This window comes from Pleurodeles waltl, chromosome 12 (genome assembly GCF_031143425.1).
Source record: "Pleurodeles waltl isolate 20211129_DDA chromosome 12, aPleWal1.hap1.20221129, whole genome shotgun sequence".
Taxonomy (NCBI): domain Eukaryota; kingdom Metazoa; phylum Chordata; class Amphibia; order Caudata; family Salamandridae; genus Pleurodeles; species Pleurodeles waltl.
The window spans coordinates 539923464-539940847 of NC_090451.1; the positions used below are offsets into that span (position 1 = coordinate 539923464).

Here is a 17384-nt window from a genome sequence, read left to right on the forward strand (position 1 = left end):
CTGGGAGCATTGGGAGGCATTGGTACCTACAGTGAGTTGAGGATAATGTGTTGAATAAAAAATCCTCTTCTAGTGGCTCTGTGTGCATGGTAACCCCATGATATGCTGCAGCCCTAGCTATAACCTGTTTATAGACAGTACTATCTTCAGGTGGTGATGGTTTAGAGGAGTAGCTGTCTTGATCATTCCTTGGAATGGGATGGGATCAGGGTCATAAAGATCCCATGGATCAACAGTGTCATGTTGTGAGTCATATGAATGAGTGGGCAAATGCATTGGTGTAGGGCTGGTGGGAGGAGAGGTAGGAAGGTGGGGAGAATGAGGAGGAGAATGAGGAGGAGAAGATTGAGGAGGTGGTGGTTTCTTCTTCTGTTTTGGCACTTTAGATGGAGGCTGCATAGTGTCCATTTCCTCCTGGAAAGCTAGCTTCGTCTGTTTTTAAAGGAGGTGCTATAAGAATTCTTCCTGTTTCATTATGGATGTGGATCCTAGATTGCCTTTCATCCATAATTTCTAGAATTGGTTCTACCTCTAACTCCTAGCTGTTCCCCGCTCTTTTACGCCATTTCGAGCCTTCCTGCTCTTCGGTCTCAGAGTCTTTTCCGATCAGAGGGATCAACAGGCCTCGCAGTTTTCTTCCAGATGGTCTGGGGAAAGGCAGAGGTGGCAAACCAGATGCTGGTCCGTGTACGGGTACTTCGCGTGGCACCGAGGACAGAATCGAAATGGAGTCTGATCCATGAGGCTTTCCAAGCGGTCGGCCCGAATAGGCCTGAGTTGGGCGCGCTTGCCCCGAAAGGCGAACAAAGTTGTTTTCCCGATCAATACAATACTGACGAAAAGAGAGTTTGACAAAGTTTTCCAAATCGAAATCTCGGAGCGAGAGGAAACATGTCCAAACCAGACGGCAGAAAGAAAACAATGAACCGAAGAGGAGGAGTCACTCGATCCTGTGACTTGAAAAATACTTCTTCGAAGAAAATCAACTTGTAACACTCCGAGCCCAACACTAGATGGTGGACTAATGTACAGCATGTGTATCTGCAGCTACACATGCCATTGAATATATATATATATATATATATATATATATATATATATATATATATACACACACACACACACACACACACACACACACACACACACACACACACACACACACACACACACAGATATACATATCAATAATGTTTGACCAACACAGAACCATTGAAATCCAGCAGTTATAGTAATACTTAAGTTAAGAAAATAACGCAATGCTTAAGGTTCCTTTCCAGCATCAAAACACCACACGCAGAACAAGATCTAGCTTCCTGCCACATTTGGTCCTTAACACGGCTAACGGTATTACTAGACTTGCCATATATGTTAATTGCAGTTAAGTGTCATCTACTTACACTTGATATGAAACACCAAGGCAACGAAATGAAATTATCTGGATCAATAGTGAACATACTAACTCAAACTCATGATGAAACATTACTGCATCACTACAGACATAGCGAGTAACCTGTGAAAACCAAGACCTTTTCTGCACTTTACTCCTATACACTCCATTCGTCCAGACAATTCTTATGTGAGCAAGTAAACAAGACTAGGAAGGTTTCTGACTACACACAACTATGTACAACACCAGGATTCATATCCAGTTTTAAACACTCACAGTTCAGAAGATGCCAATGAATGAATTACTAGAAAGAAAGAACAGTGTCTACACTGCTGGTCTGCTTATATATACAACTATTACTAGAACTGTCTTCCCAAATAACATCTAGAGTCCCTTAAATGTAGATGCTTATTAACTGGCTGGCAAAATACAAAGCATCCAAACAAGCTCTGCCTCTGCTAAGACAATTATCGATTAATTGACAGAAATTATTGCCTTTGGTAGACTGTTAGTCAAAATCAACTCTTGATCAAAATAAATACAACAACAAAAAATATGTTGCAAAACCTCAAACAATTATTGAAGGGGCCTAACACAATCAAATCATTAGTGAGGATATCAGAAAAAAATAACTAACTGAAATGGATTTTGGTTATGAAGCCTGCCTCCTCCAGTGATGGGAAGAAAGTTTATAGGACCAGCAATATAAATTCCAACTTTGAACAGATGTTAGAACCACCTACCATTTTTAGAAGGAACAGAATTACAGCAAAAGAAATGACGGGCCCTTCATTCAGGTGGTCACAACATTCTGCTTCGAGTTTGTGAGAAGGTAAAGACTGAAGGATTATATGAACTGCTTAAATGGGCAGGTCAAAGGGTCCCAAGATAAATTTGATACCAGAACATCCTTTTCAGGTATGCAAAACAACAACTAATCCTTGGTGACAATCACAAACCTCGGAATATTAAAAACTAAGGTTGCAATTTAACAGGTTGTTCAAAATGACAAAAGAAGAAGCAAGGTAACCTTGAAACATGGAAAACTTTGGTGATGTTCACAAACTCATTTTACAGTTTTTGTGGCAGGCCTAGGTTCGAATGCCCAGAAGCTAAATAGGTATGAACACTTTAGTAGCAGTTAACTAGGAAAAGGATTGAAGAAGTGCTCAAAATGCTGAAACAGGACTTTGCAATATAGTATTCAGCCAGTCCATGGGTAAATCCACCCCAAAGCCCAACAAGACACTTTCAAGAGGCAATTCAAGAATTGGACTAGCGCCATTCATGCTAGAACCCTAAAACGGGTCATGAGTTATGGAGTAAGGAGGCACATTTCTGTGAGTGCAACACACTCCATCCAAGGAACTATGATGGAATGTTTTGATGCTAACTTGTTATCTTCCAGAAAAGGCTAGAACTTGTGTGGTTTGTGCTTTGGAAGCATAGAGGGGCAGAGGTGTTAGTTCAAACAACAGAGATGTGTTAGAATTATTATTTGGAATGTTTTAAAAACAGCTCCGACTTTTAATAGTAGGCTGGACAACCCTACAATATGGGAATAGTAATCAAGTGGATAAAGCACACGCATCCATGTGTTGGTCCACATAGGCAAATGGTTAGTAGTGAATATTAGAGTGAAATTCTTTGGCAGAGCTGCCAACGTTTGGACTCCAGTCCTTGAGTACTAGATTCTACAGGAAATAGTACTTTTGGGGGGCTGTGCTGGTTCATAGCACTGGAACAGCTTGGTTTTGTAGATCAACATGAAGGGCACATTAATGGAATTATGTATTTCGGACCGAGTAGTGAAACGAAAGGGGTGTTCCAGTTCAGGAATAATTTTAGCAAGATTAAAGCATATGGCATAAAAAACAAAATCAATATTAAATAATCATTAAAGAAACAAAATCATAACGACAAGTAGGAGAAGCTTTTTGTGTTGACTTACTTTTGCAGCATAGAATGCCAATCCCCGAGCCGGTCACCAACGGGAAATTGCTTTATTGTGCTTTGAATCTTCACCTTCCACTCTCTCATGTAGTCGTCAATATCAAACACAAATGGCTGTTGTCCGAAGTTGGCGTCTACTATCTCACCTGGCGTCTGAAGGCCAACTGTTGGGTACAGATTTGACTGCAAGAAAATTATGAGTTCAGCTCCTTCAACTAGCCTATGATGCGAACAATGTAATTCAAAAAAGATTTAAGAGAAAACAATAGAAAAAAACCACAGCTGACAAAGGGCATAAGTGTAGATTGTCTTTGGTGGACATGGGGCGCTCTGCCATCAAGAAAATTAGAAGGAGAGGCTTCTCAAGCCTACTGTGCAACAGAATAGAGCAATAACACAGATGATCAGATTTAAAACTCATAAGCTTGAGATTCATTGGTACAATTAACTTTAGGATGTAACCAATACTCTAGAACCCAAACGTCTTACAGCCACCAAGTGTTATTTGGAGCTTCCAGTCACTCTTTCTGCTTTGTAGCAGAGCAATCGCTTTAGTTTAAAAATATTCTCTACCCACAAATGTAAACAAATTTGAACTAAATGTACTTTCAATAATTCCAAATAATTATACTTACTGGAAGGTCTGTGAAGGCTATACCTGTGGAGAGAAACATGAACAAAATAAGCATTGTTTTTAAAAGTATGTAGTCAAAGACAAATAAACTGGTATTTTACAGAACGTTAATGTTCAATAAATGCTGCAAACAGCGATCACATTATCTGCCCGAAAGAGGAGTTGGCCCCTATGGAGGAAATAATGTGTCAACCCTGAGGTGAAAGTTAAGCAAGGTATCTTGACTCAGCAGGGTAGGATATGTAAATTCTGCTGCAGGATGCAGAAGGAGGGTCGGATCAACTTTTTGTGTGCCTTATTACAAAAGGATTCACTGCCCTACAAAGGGGGATGGAAGACGTTCTCAAGTTCCAATAAGGTAAAGTCTGACAATTGAGATCCATGATTATCTGTGTCCTATAAGAGGGCAAAGTTACTGGGAGCATAATCACTAAAAAGAACTTCCTTCATAGCATGTTGAGAACCCTGATTTTCTAGTAGGTCAGGATTCAAATTGGACCTGTCAAACAAAACTGTAGCTTTAAGAAATAAGGTCACCACTATGTGACCTGCTGTCTGCTAGGACTCACAGCCTTCAATACATCCTCAATCAACATCTAACCATACATACATAAGATTTTTATGTAAAACAAAAGACAGTGTCACTTGGCATACACTACAAGAGGTAAAAAAGATGAATAGCAAGGACTAAGAGTACCTCAAACCACTAAAAGCACTTTTGTTTTTAGCCAACATCCCTCCTGTGCAGCTAGCTGGTAAAGACTGTCAGGTTACACATATTGGGACCTGACAGTAACACAGCCCATCTTAGAAAGCAGAGCTTTGGCAGTTACCTTTCCAGTTCCTACCGAGGCTTGTGAAAGGATCTTAAATTCTTTAGAGGTCATTGGTATACACTTTTTAATAATTTCCTAGGGAGTCATGAAGGTATTCATAAACTGAGTGAAGATGCCCATGATGGAGAAATGGGATTAATAATAAGGTTCCAGGTTTTTCGTTTTTTGCTTATAGGTACTGACAGTAAAAACATCCATTTCTCTATATTTATTTTTTAAATATGGATAACATGTAAAATAGGTCTTCTGAGTGGTCTTGGTGTCAGTCAAGACTACCATTGTCCAGGTCACTCAGGGACCATCAATGGCACCCTGGACTGCTTCAGCATACCAGTCATGTTGTGCATTAGAGGAAGCTGAGGAAAAAAAGCACAAGACTGTTAAGCCAATAGCTATGTAGAACAATATGCAGGGGAGTTATATAAAAAAAAAATATATAAGTTTTCCAACTGAAGCTTTAAACTGTTGCACATGTGCAGCGTAAAACGATTGTATTGTCCTTGAGTGAAGTATTATATATGGTTTCTTACAGCACTAAAAGTAGTGATGCGTCCAATTGCCAAGGTAGGTAAAGTAAATGTGAAATTAAACTAGTTTCAGAATCACCTTTTCACAAAAAATAAATATGGGTCAAAACGGATATAAAAAGGTAAAAAATTAATAATGGATAATTAGACTGGATTGTGTGAAAAATTAAATACCATAAAACTAGGAGACCTAACTAAAAATAACATTTGCATGTTTATTATGGGATCTTTAGTGGTATTCAAGAAGTTATGGAACAGCAAACTCATCAACAACCTTACAAGTGGGTAGGCTATTTAATCAGTGGGGTAAAGAAGATCAGCTCTGGCATATAAAGAGTCAAACTGTTAAGTTTAGAACATGTATGCAATGTTGTCACGGTAGCTGCTGTGTTAATTACAGCAACATTTCTGTTTCTAAACAAGGTTGTGTTAGCTACTTTTCCTCTAGTAGAGTGAGATCAGAGTCTTCCTTCAGCGGTTGGGTTACTTTATCGTAACAATATATTGTTGCCATCCAGCAGACTACAGATTGTTTAAAGACCAGAATCCCTATACGTATAAAAGTTGACAAAGCTGGTTAAATTGCCTTCTGCCTTCAGTTACTTAAGTACTACCTTAAAGTTCTCTTCACATCCATTGCGTACTGCATTCATGTTTTTGAAAGACTGGCTTAAAAAGATTGTTGGCAGCAAAATTATATGGTTAGTATAAAAATTGGAAGCAAAGAAGGAGGCATAATTAAGACCGTCTGTCTATGGAAAACAGTGTATGGACCACTGGACTATAACCTTCTTTGGCATCAAACATTCAACATACCAATATAATGGCAGGTCACTGTCATATTGACAGACTTTAAAGAGTTTTTTGTGGACTCAGAAGGTCAACCCCTAATTTACACAATACAATACTAAGCTCACAAGCAGCTTCCCAAGCCCCTCCAAAACATTTTATTTATTCAAATGAAGAAGAAAGTTCCAAGCTTAGATTTAGCCTGGTAGTGAGATGATATAGTTATTTTCTGGACATGTGATAAGATAAACGGATCTTTACATGCACAATAAAGAGAATTTCTTTCATTTAAAACACTAAGATGATCTGATGGAAATGTTACAAAAGGTGAAACAGATCTGTGAACCTCCATTGTCCATGTCACTCAGGGACCCTCAATGGCACCCTGGACTGCTTCAGCATACCAGTCATGTTGTGCATTAGAGGAAGTTGAAGAAAAAAGCATCAGAGAAAAACCTGTGATCAGTATGTCAAAAGGGCATTCTTCAACTAAGAGAGCCTCGATCCTAGGCTCTGGGTCAGACGTTTTAATAGTTAGTATTTTCTATCATTGAAAGTGGGACTATCTCAAGTTGACCTTATATATTAAAAGAGGTGAATGAGGAAGACTATACTGAGGACCCATTTATGGCTTTTTTATATTGTTCTGATAAGAGCATTTGCATGCTGACTCTGAACCCTCAAAACCTTGTCTGCTGTTGCAGCTGGTTTCCCGGCTGCTGCCTGTGGATGTTGTCCCACTGCAGATGGATGTTGGCCTCCTCTATACCTCAAGCATAATTGATTGTGGAACACAGACCTATGATGCTGTTACTGCAATGATTGGTAATTTAGGCTGGTGAAAGGCATGATGGAGTCATCATTTTGAATATCTGTATGGTTGGGCCTAGCACAGTGATCTTTCCTGACCCACTGCAGTAAACATATCTACTTTAGTTTTGATTCTGTGCACCTCATTTTAGGAGTAAGATGCAAAAACAAAAACACTATCTAGTTAATAGGAGGTCCAAGATCATCCGCTGGACACAGGGTTTGAATCCGTTGAGATAGTCATGATGACTGCCTCATGGTCAGCCCAGTGCAGTATTCAAAAGCTGAAATGTAGTCTAATAACCCAGTTCAAATCTGAATTTCATCCATTCCTGACTTCTGTGAAGCCTTGGCATCCCTTACTGGTAAGATCCTCTGCAAGTCTTTGAGCAGTGTAAGGTTACATTAACCTGGTACACAGGATCCAACAGGAGCGATGTATTTTCTGTGTCCCCCCCACTCCCATCAATGCCATATATAAAGGAATATGAGGGTCAGTGGTAGAAGCGGGAAAGGGAAATGGGATTAGAGAAAACTGAAGCCTCTACCTCATCACTATGGTTAGTCAATGAGGTCTATGGAACAGATGACACCATCAGGGGAAAAAGCTATCTTAAATGGGATGCCATTTGTGATACTAAATGCAATTGTAAATGGGTGTACCCATACACTATCTCTGTATAACCAACTGTCTGTACTGCAATGTGAGACTGGTAATTTCTAAAAACCCTACATAAAAAATAAGTATCACAAATATGTATGAGCACTAATATTACTCCCTATGTAATGGGCACTACCGCAAGATACATCATTAGACACTTGTGGAATATGAATTATAGTTTAAACTAGCTGTCTAAAGAACTACACAATAATCAATCTAAGTAGTATTCTGTTATTCTTTAATCTTACCTACTATATGTGCTTACCCAAACTCTAATACCTTATTCTTGACGTTCATAAATACATATGCAATATTGCACTTTAAGATTCCTGCCTGTTTCTGCAGAGGGTAATCTTAATAGAATAGAAACCCAGCTCTAAAGATCCCGATACATGTTCAAAAGAATAGGTCAAAGTCCTTTTTCATTAGCTATAGGACTTCAGGATACTCTTCTCTAATACAACTGCCCTTTCAAAGCAATCCTCAAGAAATCAATGGGTCTTAACAAGGAAATCTAGAATCCAAGTGGAGAGGTAGTGGCTGCAGCAACTATGAAGCACGATTGCCTATCAAAGGATGTTGTGAAACGTAAGAAGAGTTCTACCCGTTAATCCAAAATTGCCACTGAAGTGTTCAGTGCATGCTGGGAATTGCAGTTCATTGCCAGCAAACGGTGAACCAGTCTGCTTCAAACAGCACCAGAACTCTGTGATGACCACCAGATTTTCTGTAACCGAAACACAGCGTGAGCGGATCTGAAGTACTGCCTCCACTGATAACCACATTAAGCAGTACTGGCAGCCCCACTTCCTAACAGAGTCCCATAATAAGCTGTTGTAACTACCAGTACGATAGGTGAGTTAGCAGCTTACAATGTTGTCTAGGAGGCAACATTATTTTCTTCCACGTGTATTGTGTAGGTTTCTCAGAAGGACTAATGCTCCAGACAGTCCCTGTCATCACCTACTTACCACTCATAAAATCAACAAGTCAGCGGGGATCAACTAAATAGCAAACACTGGTCATTGTAAATGAGAAGCGATGCTGCAGCCTATGAAGCCACTGGTATTGTAAAAATGGTAATAAGTAACAGAAGTAATAATGCCCAGCTCTTAACACCCAATTAGTCAGAAGAGTGCACTGTGCTTAAGAGTTTTGTAAATGAGGACGCTGTAAAAGGCCCGTTACCCTTGGTTGCTGCCCTCAATAGCACATGCTGCAAAGTCAAGAAGTTATCTACCAGGAAAACCTGTGTGTGTGACTTTGTAGCAGATTTAATTATTCGTTATTTTTTTCTTTTATGAGAAACAATCGCCATTAATATTTTACATTTTTATCATGCAGAAATCCACAAATCATATTTTCACATCATATTCTTGTGTTGTAATAGTATTTGTATGACACTTACTACCAAATGCAGCACTACACTGTTGCGATAGCAAGCATGTATTGTCTTTGCTTAAAGTCTATGTGGGAAGTGTTTCCATGTTGTACCTGATGATGGAGATGCAGTTATCATGTTAAGGGATGCAGCAACTGGTGATGTTCTGAATGAGGAAGTGTGAGAGACAGACAAGCATTTTGAGTTGGTGGTATGCTGGCAGCTCTGCAGGTCCCTTCATTGTGATAGTTTTCTTTTATGATCCTACTCCATGTTCTTATGCTGGCTGGGACAGGAAGTCGTCTACTCAGATTTTATAGATCAGGTGGAAGTGACAGATGTAAAGAAAGAGTGAGGGAGTACCAGAGATCTGGCAGGATACTATGTTACAGGTCTTTTATATGATTGATATCAACAGGGAATAAACTATGCAAAATCTAAACAAAAACATACTTGGTCAAAGGTGTGATATAAATATTACCACATACTGGTAATTGAACCAGATGTCTAAATTATATTTGGCTTCTTCACATACCACTCTTCAAGTCAAAATGAGGATGCCAGGGATCCCACACATTCCTCATACACTGGTGTCTCACAGATCCTGCACCTGCTCCTCTTCTCCATCTACAGAGGTAGATTCAGTGGCTTAACAAACAAGTTACTTACATTCAGTAAAGCCTTATCTGGTAGAGACATATTCTAGTTGCAGATTCCTTATCTTTGAGTTTCTGCCAAGCATCAGAATGGATCTGGAGAATTTCCTAAGCAAGTACCCCTGTGTGCCGTTAGGTGGTGGTGATCGACTCCACATCTTTTGTCAGCATAGTCAGTGCCAGATATGACATTGCGGATACTATATGGGTCCCAACCTGGCGAAATGACATCAGTTTCTTTTCACAACTTTCCACGCCAGAAGCACAGAGAATGAAGAACACAGACTACTGGTGCATCAAAACTAAGGCCCTTAAGGGGAGTCCCTGTCAATAGAAATCAGTTTGCAGAGCGGGAAGGATGGGTGGGTCAGTAAGGAGTCTGTATGTGGACAATCCTATTCAAGGGCATACACAGAAATTCGAAGCATCTGAGCATGAAAAAAAAAAAGTTATACATCTACCCAGGATTAGCTACAGGTGCCCTTTAATATTTTGGAAAGCAATGTTATAGCTTCATTTGTCTTTATGGACATCAAAGCTTCCACAATTGTCACTTATTGGAGATGACATGAAAGTAGAAAGAAGCTAATACAATAAGCCCTAAAGCAAGCTTGCCTGTATTTTTTTTTTTTTTTTATTTCTTTTACCACTGAAATCGAGAAACCTCACCTTTTATTGTTTGAAAACAACTAACATTACTGGTAGCGTACTACATTGTAAACTAACTCGCCTGCTTCAATTGCAAACATAATTATGAATGTTTCTGTAAAGTACATAAAAGTGCTTTTAGGATACGAACATTTTCCCAAAGAAGGTATACCACAAAGCAAAAGGTCCTATGAATGAAAATGTTTTGATGACCATTTACAGTTTGTTTGGCAGTTACAGCATTCCTCGATAACACAGTTGTCTGACAGATGTTTTTGACACAGAAAAGACTTTGTGGGCAGGGGAAAAGACAAACCTGATTAGAAATATAGATAAAAAGCAGAAAAAAAATCAAAGTCAAATTTTATGCGATTCTGGCTCAAATAGAAGTGAGGAGATGGGAGGGAGTGCTATGAGCCGACCCCGATGGCCATTCTCTGTTGATGCTCCACAACAGTGTTCCCTGCCTCGTCGCAGCTCTCCAGACTTCCTATCTTCTCTCTCCTGGCAGGAGATGCAACCTCCACATCCTAGGTGCAGTGGGGAGCCGCACTGCTTTTGCCGAAGAGCTGAATTGATCTATCAGCATCTGCATTCTAATTCCTAGATGCCATCATGGTAAAGGACAGGCAGGGGAGCAGTCTTCTTTTGCCTGTCATGGCCTACTGGTCTGCGAGCTTCTTCAAGATCCATACCTCTCACTCCTCAAAGCGGCCTGCTGGTGTGCTCAGCACAGAAGCACCACAACTTGGTACATACCATTGTGCCTAATATTGTATTCTTAGCACCAGAGACAACAAGCAAAGGACAGAGCTCAGGGAAACTACATGTGGTGAAATTCCTGACGACAACATCCCAATAATGTACGTCCTGTCCCAGCTGATTGGGTATGGTCTTCCTTCCACTATCTGTGAGAGGCAACTGCCCTCATTCACAGCCCTTTCTCGGTCTGAACCAGATGACACCACATAGTCTGGTCCTAGTCCATGGGAATTAGTTCGACTGGTGGACCCCCCCCCCCCATACCACCACCCAACCTAAGCACTACTGTTTCTGTAATATCCTTGCATCTTAGAGGCTGTTGATGCAAAAGAATGCTCAGGAGTATGTCTGATAGAGAGACAGGGTACCATCCTGATGCTATGCATTACTGTGTGCCACTGGCACCAGCTCTACGGCCCTCACACCACCTGACCTAGTGTTCACTCTTCAACCACTGCATGAGAAGTATTCCTGGACTTGGATGGTTCCTCTCATCTTTCAGTGAATGGCAGTTTTCGACCTGACTGAGGAGGGCGAGGGCTGCAGCACTACATAAAATGACTTATCTGGCAACCCCACATGACAGCTTATATCCATAGGAGGCTGCCTACATACAAGATGACCATGATCTCAGGGGTACTCCTAATTTCCCCCACACATGCACATTAGACGTACCTACAATACTCTCTCTTATAGTATGGAGTGGGAGAATCCTACAAACTGAAGACAATGAAGGGATGCTGATGGCTTCAATTACAGGAGAACAAATGAAATAGGACAATGTGGGGGATTCTCTTTTTAGATCTGACCCAGGGAGCTACAAGCTGATCAAGAGTAACCTGAATGCACTTATCAAAGCTACGGGAACTTCAGAGCCTACTGCCCCTCACACTGCCTGGATGCCAAAGCTATATGATGCCAGTTACTCTTCTCTGATGTGCCATCACTCACTGTCCACCAAGTGAGCTACAAAATCCCAGTGATATTGGTACCAGATTTCATACTCCGAGTCCACCATCCTAGTATCTACCACCTCCAATGGGGTAGGCCCTCACTCAGTGAACCAATTGTGCAGGCTGACCCTCTTTAACAAATGCCAGACACTCTCCCTAGCCACCAAAGCAATTTACACAAACCAGTGACTTGTCAAATGCTATTCTCAGAAGCTGTCAACCACCCAGAATCAGGCCAGACAATAAACACTCCCAAACTGGACGACCACAAAATGGATATGCTTTTTAAGGAAATTACAGCCAGGTCAGCTATGTACTCCAAAATGAAAGCCATGAGGCACAATGTCTCCGCCTTTCAGACTCCTCTAAATACAGTTAATCAGACTAGATAATGTGGAATCTAGCTAGGAGTTCCTCCCTGAATGCGGCAGAGACATTACATTTCTGTGTTACAATGTTGCCGACATAGAAGACTAAACACTGCATAAAAACTGTTGTATTTATAGTGTTCCGGAGGGTGAGGCAAAGGGGAACATGGTGTTCTTCTTACATGGTGTGCTCCCAAAGCTTCTCTGACTCCAACTCTTTGAACTCCTGAAGTTTAAAAGAGCCCATCACATTCAGGCCCATACAGCTTCCCAGCAGGCCTACTCACAGCCAAACATCGGGTGTGCTCTACGACAAACATATCAGAGCCATTTGAGAGCAGCACACAGTTCCTAAGAACCACTGATTTGTGAGGCTTATCTGACTCACCCAGTCCTCTACCCTATCAATAAACTTCTCAACACTGGGCAATGTGACAACAGTTTGAAATAAACACTGCATTTCAAGATTTCTACACAGAACGTCACACCATCCCCACACTTCTGTCTGCGGATGACTGGGAAGCCTTAGGGGCCTCTATTACAGCAGGTTAAATTAATGGGACTGCCAGGGAAATGCCCCACTATAAAACACCAAAAAGGCTCTGAAGGTCTTCCTATTGAGTTCTATTCCACATATGCAGATAAACTGGTCCCATACCTAGAAAAACTATACACAGCGTCCTCACAGGAAGGCAGCCTTCCCTCCACTACTCAGTAGACTACAACTACATCCCTGCTGAAACCTGATAAACCACCCTTGGAATTGTCTCACATAGGCACTTGTCTTTATTAAATACAGAAAATACAATTTTGAGTAAAATCTTGGCACAACGGCTGCTTCTTTCTGCATCCATGCCTACTCCACATAGGTCAATGCGGCTACATTCTAAACCGTAATACATCATTGAATATACACCGCTTACTTCACATAATGGATACAGCATGGAAGCGTTATCCCTATGATGGCTGCCTGTCATAAAACATTTATCATGCTTTTGACAAGCTAAGCTGGGATTTTATGCTTGCGTTGCTGGCCCACTACAGCATTCTGGCAACTAACATTAAATGGTTGAAACTCATATTCTCAGAACTGGCCGCAAAGCAAAGACAGGATCCCAGATTACAGGGTCCTACTATAAAATCTCTTGGGGAACCTGACAGAGTGGCCCCCTATTGCCCCTAGGACAACTGCAACGGCTAGCATACTGGCTTGCTGGCCATAACCTGCAAGAAATAGACTTCACAATGGCTCCGATTAACCATGAAGAGTTACATAGATTATCATGTCCAGGAACAGCTCCCCGAACTACTTCGTTATTACTACAAGTGGCATTGACGTACTGGCGGATGACTCTATGCTATATGAACATGCCTACGCCACATGCACCAAATGTATAGCTGCATGGTCTCCCAACCACCCAAGGGACAGTCCCAACACAGTGATTAAGTATGTGGAAACAGGAGAAAATGCTGACAATTTCTGCACTGTTCTCGAATAGGACGATAATGACACCTTCATACATACACATAGATTGCCTGACACTATTTTTAGTACACGCTAACATCTTACATTATATCAGACAATGCTGGGCACCAGATGGGAGGGAACCCAATATATATGAATTCCTGCTGGCACTACACACGATGGGACACGGCACACATCTAGCATAGTGCCTATACTGTGGACTACAGGCACACTTGGGGATCCCCCTGGGGACTTTGCAAACCAAATGGGAGACAAATTTATCCTGCAACTTCATAAACAAGAAATGGGCTTTCTGCTGGAATCCCCCAAAAAGTGTTCTCGCAACCCTAGATTCAAGTTTATTAAATTCTCTATATTACACAGAGTATATTTTACCCCACAAAGAATAAAAAAATATTTCTTGGCGCCGCAGCGGAATGTTCCCACTGTCACAAGACAGATGCGGATTTATTACATATGCGACGGAGTTGTCCAGCACTGTTCACATTCTGGGTAGAAATTGCACAGTCACTCACTGATCTAACTGGGCATTCCTATTGGCAGACACCAGACTCCTGAATTGTGGGCCTTTCCCCAAGTCCCAAGGGAACCAAAGTATTAGCACCCATCATAGACCTGGCCCTGCTACTGGCCAAACGATTAATAATGCGGCGCTGGAAATCCCCTACATCACCATTAGCAGCACACTGGCATGTGGAAGTTGTTAGATGGGGGTTAGCAGAGTGGACCTTTGCACAGGGAAGAATATGGAAGCTAATGAAAAACACCCATCTCCTTAGAATGGGATATATTACTGGAGCAGTTTAAAGGGCAAACAGATGAAAACGAAGTGGAACAAAATGTGTAAACTCTCACTCTAGACATGTTGCCTTAATATACATGGTAAGGTGTGCTTTCACTCCATACCTACCCCTATTGATACCACCCCACACAACTGCTCAGCTGTCTTGCTGTGCAAGCCTACACCCACAGCATCTTTCACATATGAAACGCTAGTATGTGTAAACTTTGTTGTCTGTAGCAGTTATAAGTATGGTCTTGTCTCAGCTCCATTGGCCTAGCCTCACCGTAATTCTTTTACAAGGGGGAGAAGGGGAGAAAGAGGGAACTGTTAGTTAATGTAAAAGTAATTATCAATGACTCTTAGCTTATTCATATGTGGCAGCAACTATATTCCATGGTTACACTGTAAAATGATCTTTGAAGTTGTAGGATGACTACTATTTTCTAAAACGCATTAAAGCTTGTGTTAAAAAAAATAAAAATAGCGATGTTACAGGGTCGCCTGATTACACCCAATATTGTTACTTGTGAATAATCTTTTGATTGTTTAAAGGAAGGACTACCCGATTCCACATACTTACAACTATGGTTGAAATCTGGGATAACAAGTACCTAGGAAGATAATGTGTAGAAAAAGAGTATCAAAGAGTATCAGGGGAAATACAATGTGAGATATGAAAAAAAGAATCTCAAGCCTGGAAGGGATCGGGGGTTGGGGTGACAGGTACGAGTGGCTACTTGGTGTGAGTGAAACATCCTGGAGAGGAAGGGAAGGCAAGGTTTAATATACTAAGCCTTTAAAAATTGTTGAAGTCAATAGAAATGTTGTGGTACTTGATAGTGGGCCCTACAGCACGACTAGGTTAATTTCTCTACAGTAAAAGACTGGTCTTGACGGTGCAAAGATTTCATTTGTAAGAGTTTTTTTTGTTTTTCTGCTGGTGCACATTTATTGTTTAAATAATTTACATGTTTTACTTTTCTTATCTTGCGTATTTACCATAAAGTACCTTGTGATTATATTTAGTACTTTTACCTTCCCCTTGAGGTCCGTATTGTGTTGAATTTTGGAATATCCAAATGAGATGGGAGCGATGTAATTGTGATGTATTCTACCTTGCACATGGGCTACTTCCTAAGTTTAGAGTGTAAACTACATCATCTAGTATCTTAGGAATGTTGGGAATTATGTGTTTTACTTCATTTAAATCTGTGGGCAGTTGCTTCAAGTCTGCTATGCCCCTTATGTTTGGTGGGGTTGCTCATGTTTATTTACAATAAACCCTGGATGCTTACCTGGATGGTTAGCTCATTTTGTACTCTAGTTTTAGCAGATATTTGCCTTTATTTTTTTACGCTCCCCAAATTGTACTGAGCGTACGAATCATAACTCATGCAGACAGTAAACGGATGCAAAAAGCTCCAACTGAAGTAAGCATACATGCAAAATATAATAAGACAGTAAGCTCCTATGTAACTTTTTACAACAATTATCTTTAGGAAAACACAAGAGCATTAGACTGAACTATGATGCTTCAGTACACTCCTCTTAAGTTACTTAATGATAAAATTATTCTCAATGACACAGTACTACTGGTAAAGCGAATTCTGCAGCTCAAGAGTTTAAAGCTACTCAATTACAGTAGGCCGCGCGCCCCGCATTTTTATTCTATGTTTGCCCCAGGGAGGTGGCAGTCCCCAGGGGTGCCGGGAGGCCACAAGGACCCCACCTATAATTGAAAGTTGTCTCTGGGGTGGTAGTGGACCCCAGAATACAGGGAGCCCCCGCATATAATTAAAAAGTAGCCCCAGGGAGATGACAGTCCCTGGGGTTTCAGTAATTATTTTAACATGCCCCAGGGACTTGGCCCTCCCGGGAGCTCCATGAAAACTAGCATGGGAGACCATGCCTTTTTTCTTTTTTGTACTTTTTGCAGCAGATTTGCGGCAAAATATTACCCAAAAAATGCTTTTTTGCCCTGGGTGGGGGGAGGTCCCTTTGGAACTCCATCGTCAGAGAAAATAGGTAAGGGTGTCCCCCTACCCTTCACTTTTTTTTTTACCTTTTTTTCCTGGGACTCGGCTGGAGCACAGTCTAACAAGTAACAAAAAGGGCACTGTCTACACCAAGAGCTCGTTTTCTGCCAAATTTGGTGTAGTTCTATGCGGAGGATCAGGCACGATTACTATTCAAAATCCCTATGGGAAATAACATGGAGAAAACATGTTTTGGGACCCCCCCTTTTTACTAGGCTCCCGCATGACAGATCACCCCAAAACTTTGCAGATGTAGGCAAGTAAAAAAACGCTTTTTGTATAAAAACTAGGTCCTTACTATAACCATCCAAGCTCCAAGGCCTTGTCGGCCTTTCCGCCCTACAGTGGTGGTGCAAGGTTGGGCAGGGCCAATAAAATCAGCACACTTTGCCAGGCAATTAAGTCGCAGCCTTCAGCGAAAAGGGTAACATGCACTTCAGCGGTGTTTAAATGTGAACTGATTTGGAAAAAGTCAATCCAAAAGTATGGCAAAAAAGCAGGCGGAACCACAACCAGTGTGTTTTGGTGTCTGTTTTGCTTTGTTTGCAGGTGATATATATATATATATATACACACACACACACACAAATATATACATACATCTATGTATCAAATATATGAATATGTATATGTATCCATATATACATATAAATACATATATATATATAAAAATAAATAAATAAATATATATGAACTCATGCCTTGTCACA

General features: G+C 40.9%; 1 protein-coding gene across 1 annotated transcript in view; it reads right to left on the minus strand.

Annotated features, from left to right (window-relative positions):
* The window catches only part of RANBP10 (RAN binding protein 10), a 557257-nt gene that overhangs the window by 276983 nt on the left and 262890 nt on the right, over positions 1–17384 (minus strand). The window contains exons 5-6 of the mRNA XM_069217570.1: positions 3979–4001; positions 3342–3526 (exon numbers count right to left, since the gene is read on the minus strand). Of these exons, the coding sequence (XP_069073671.1) occupies positions 3342–3526; positions 3979–4001 (208 nt within the window). The remainder of the gene's footprint in view (positions 1–3341; positions 3527–3978; positions 4002–17384) is intronic.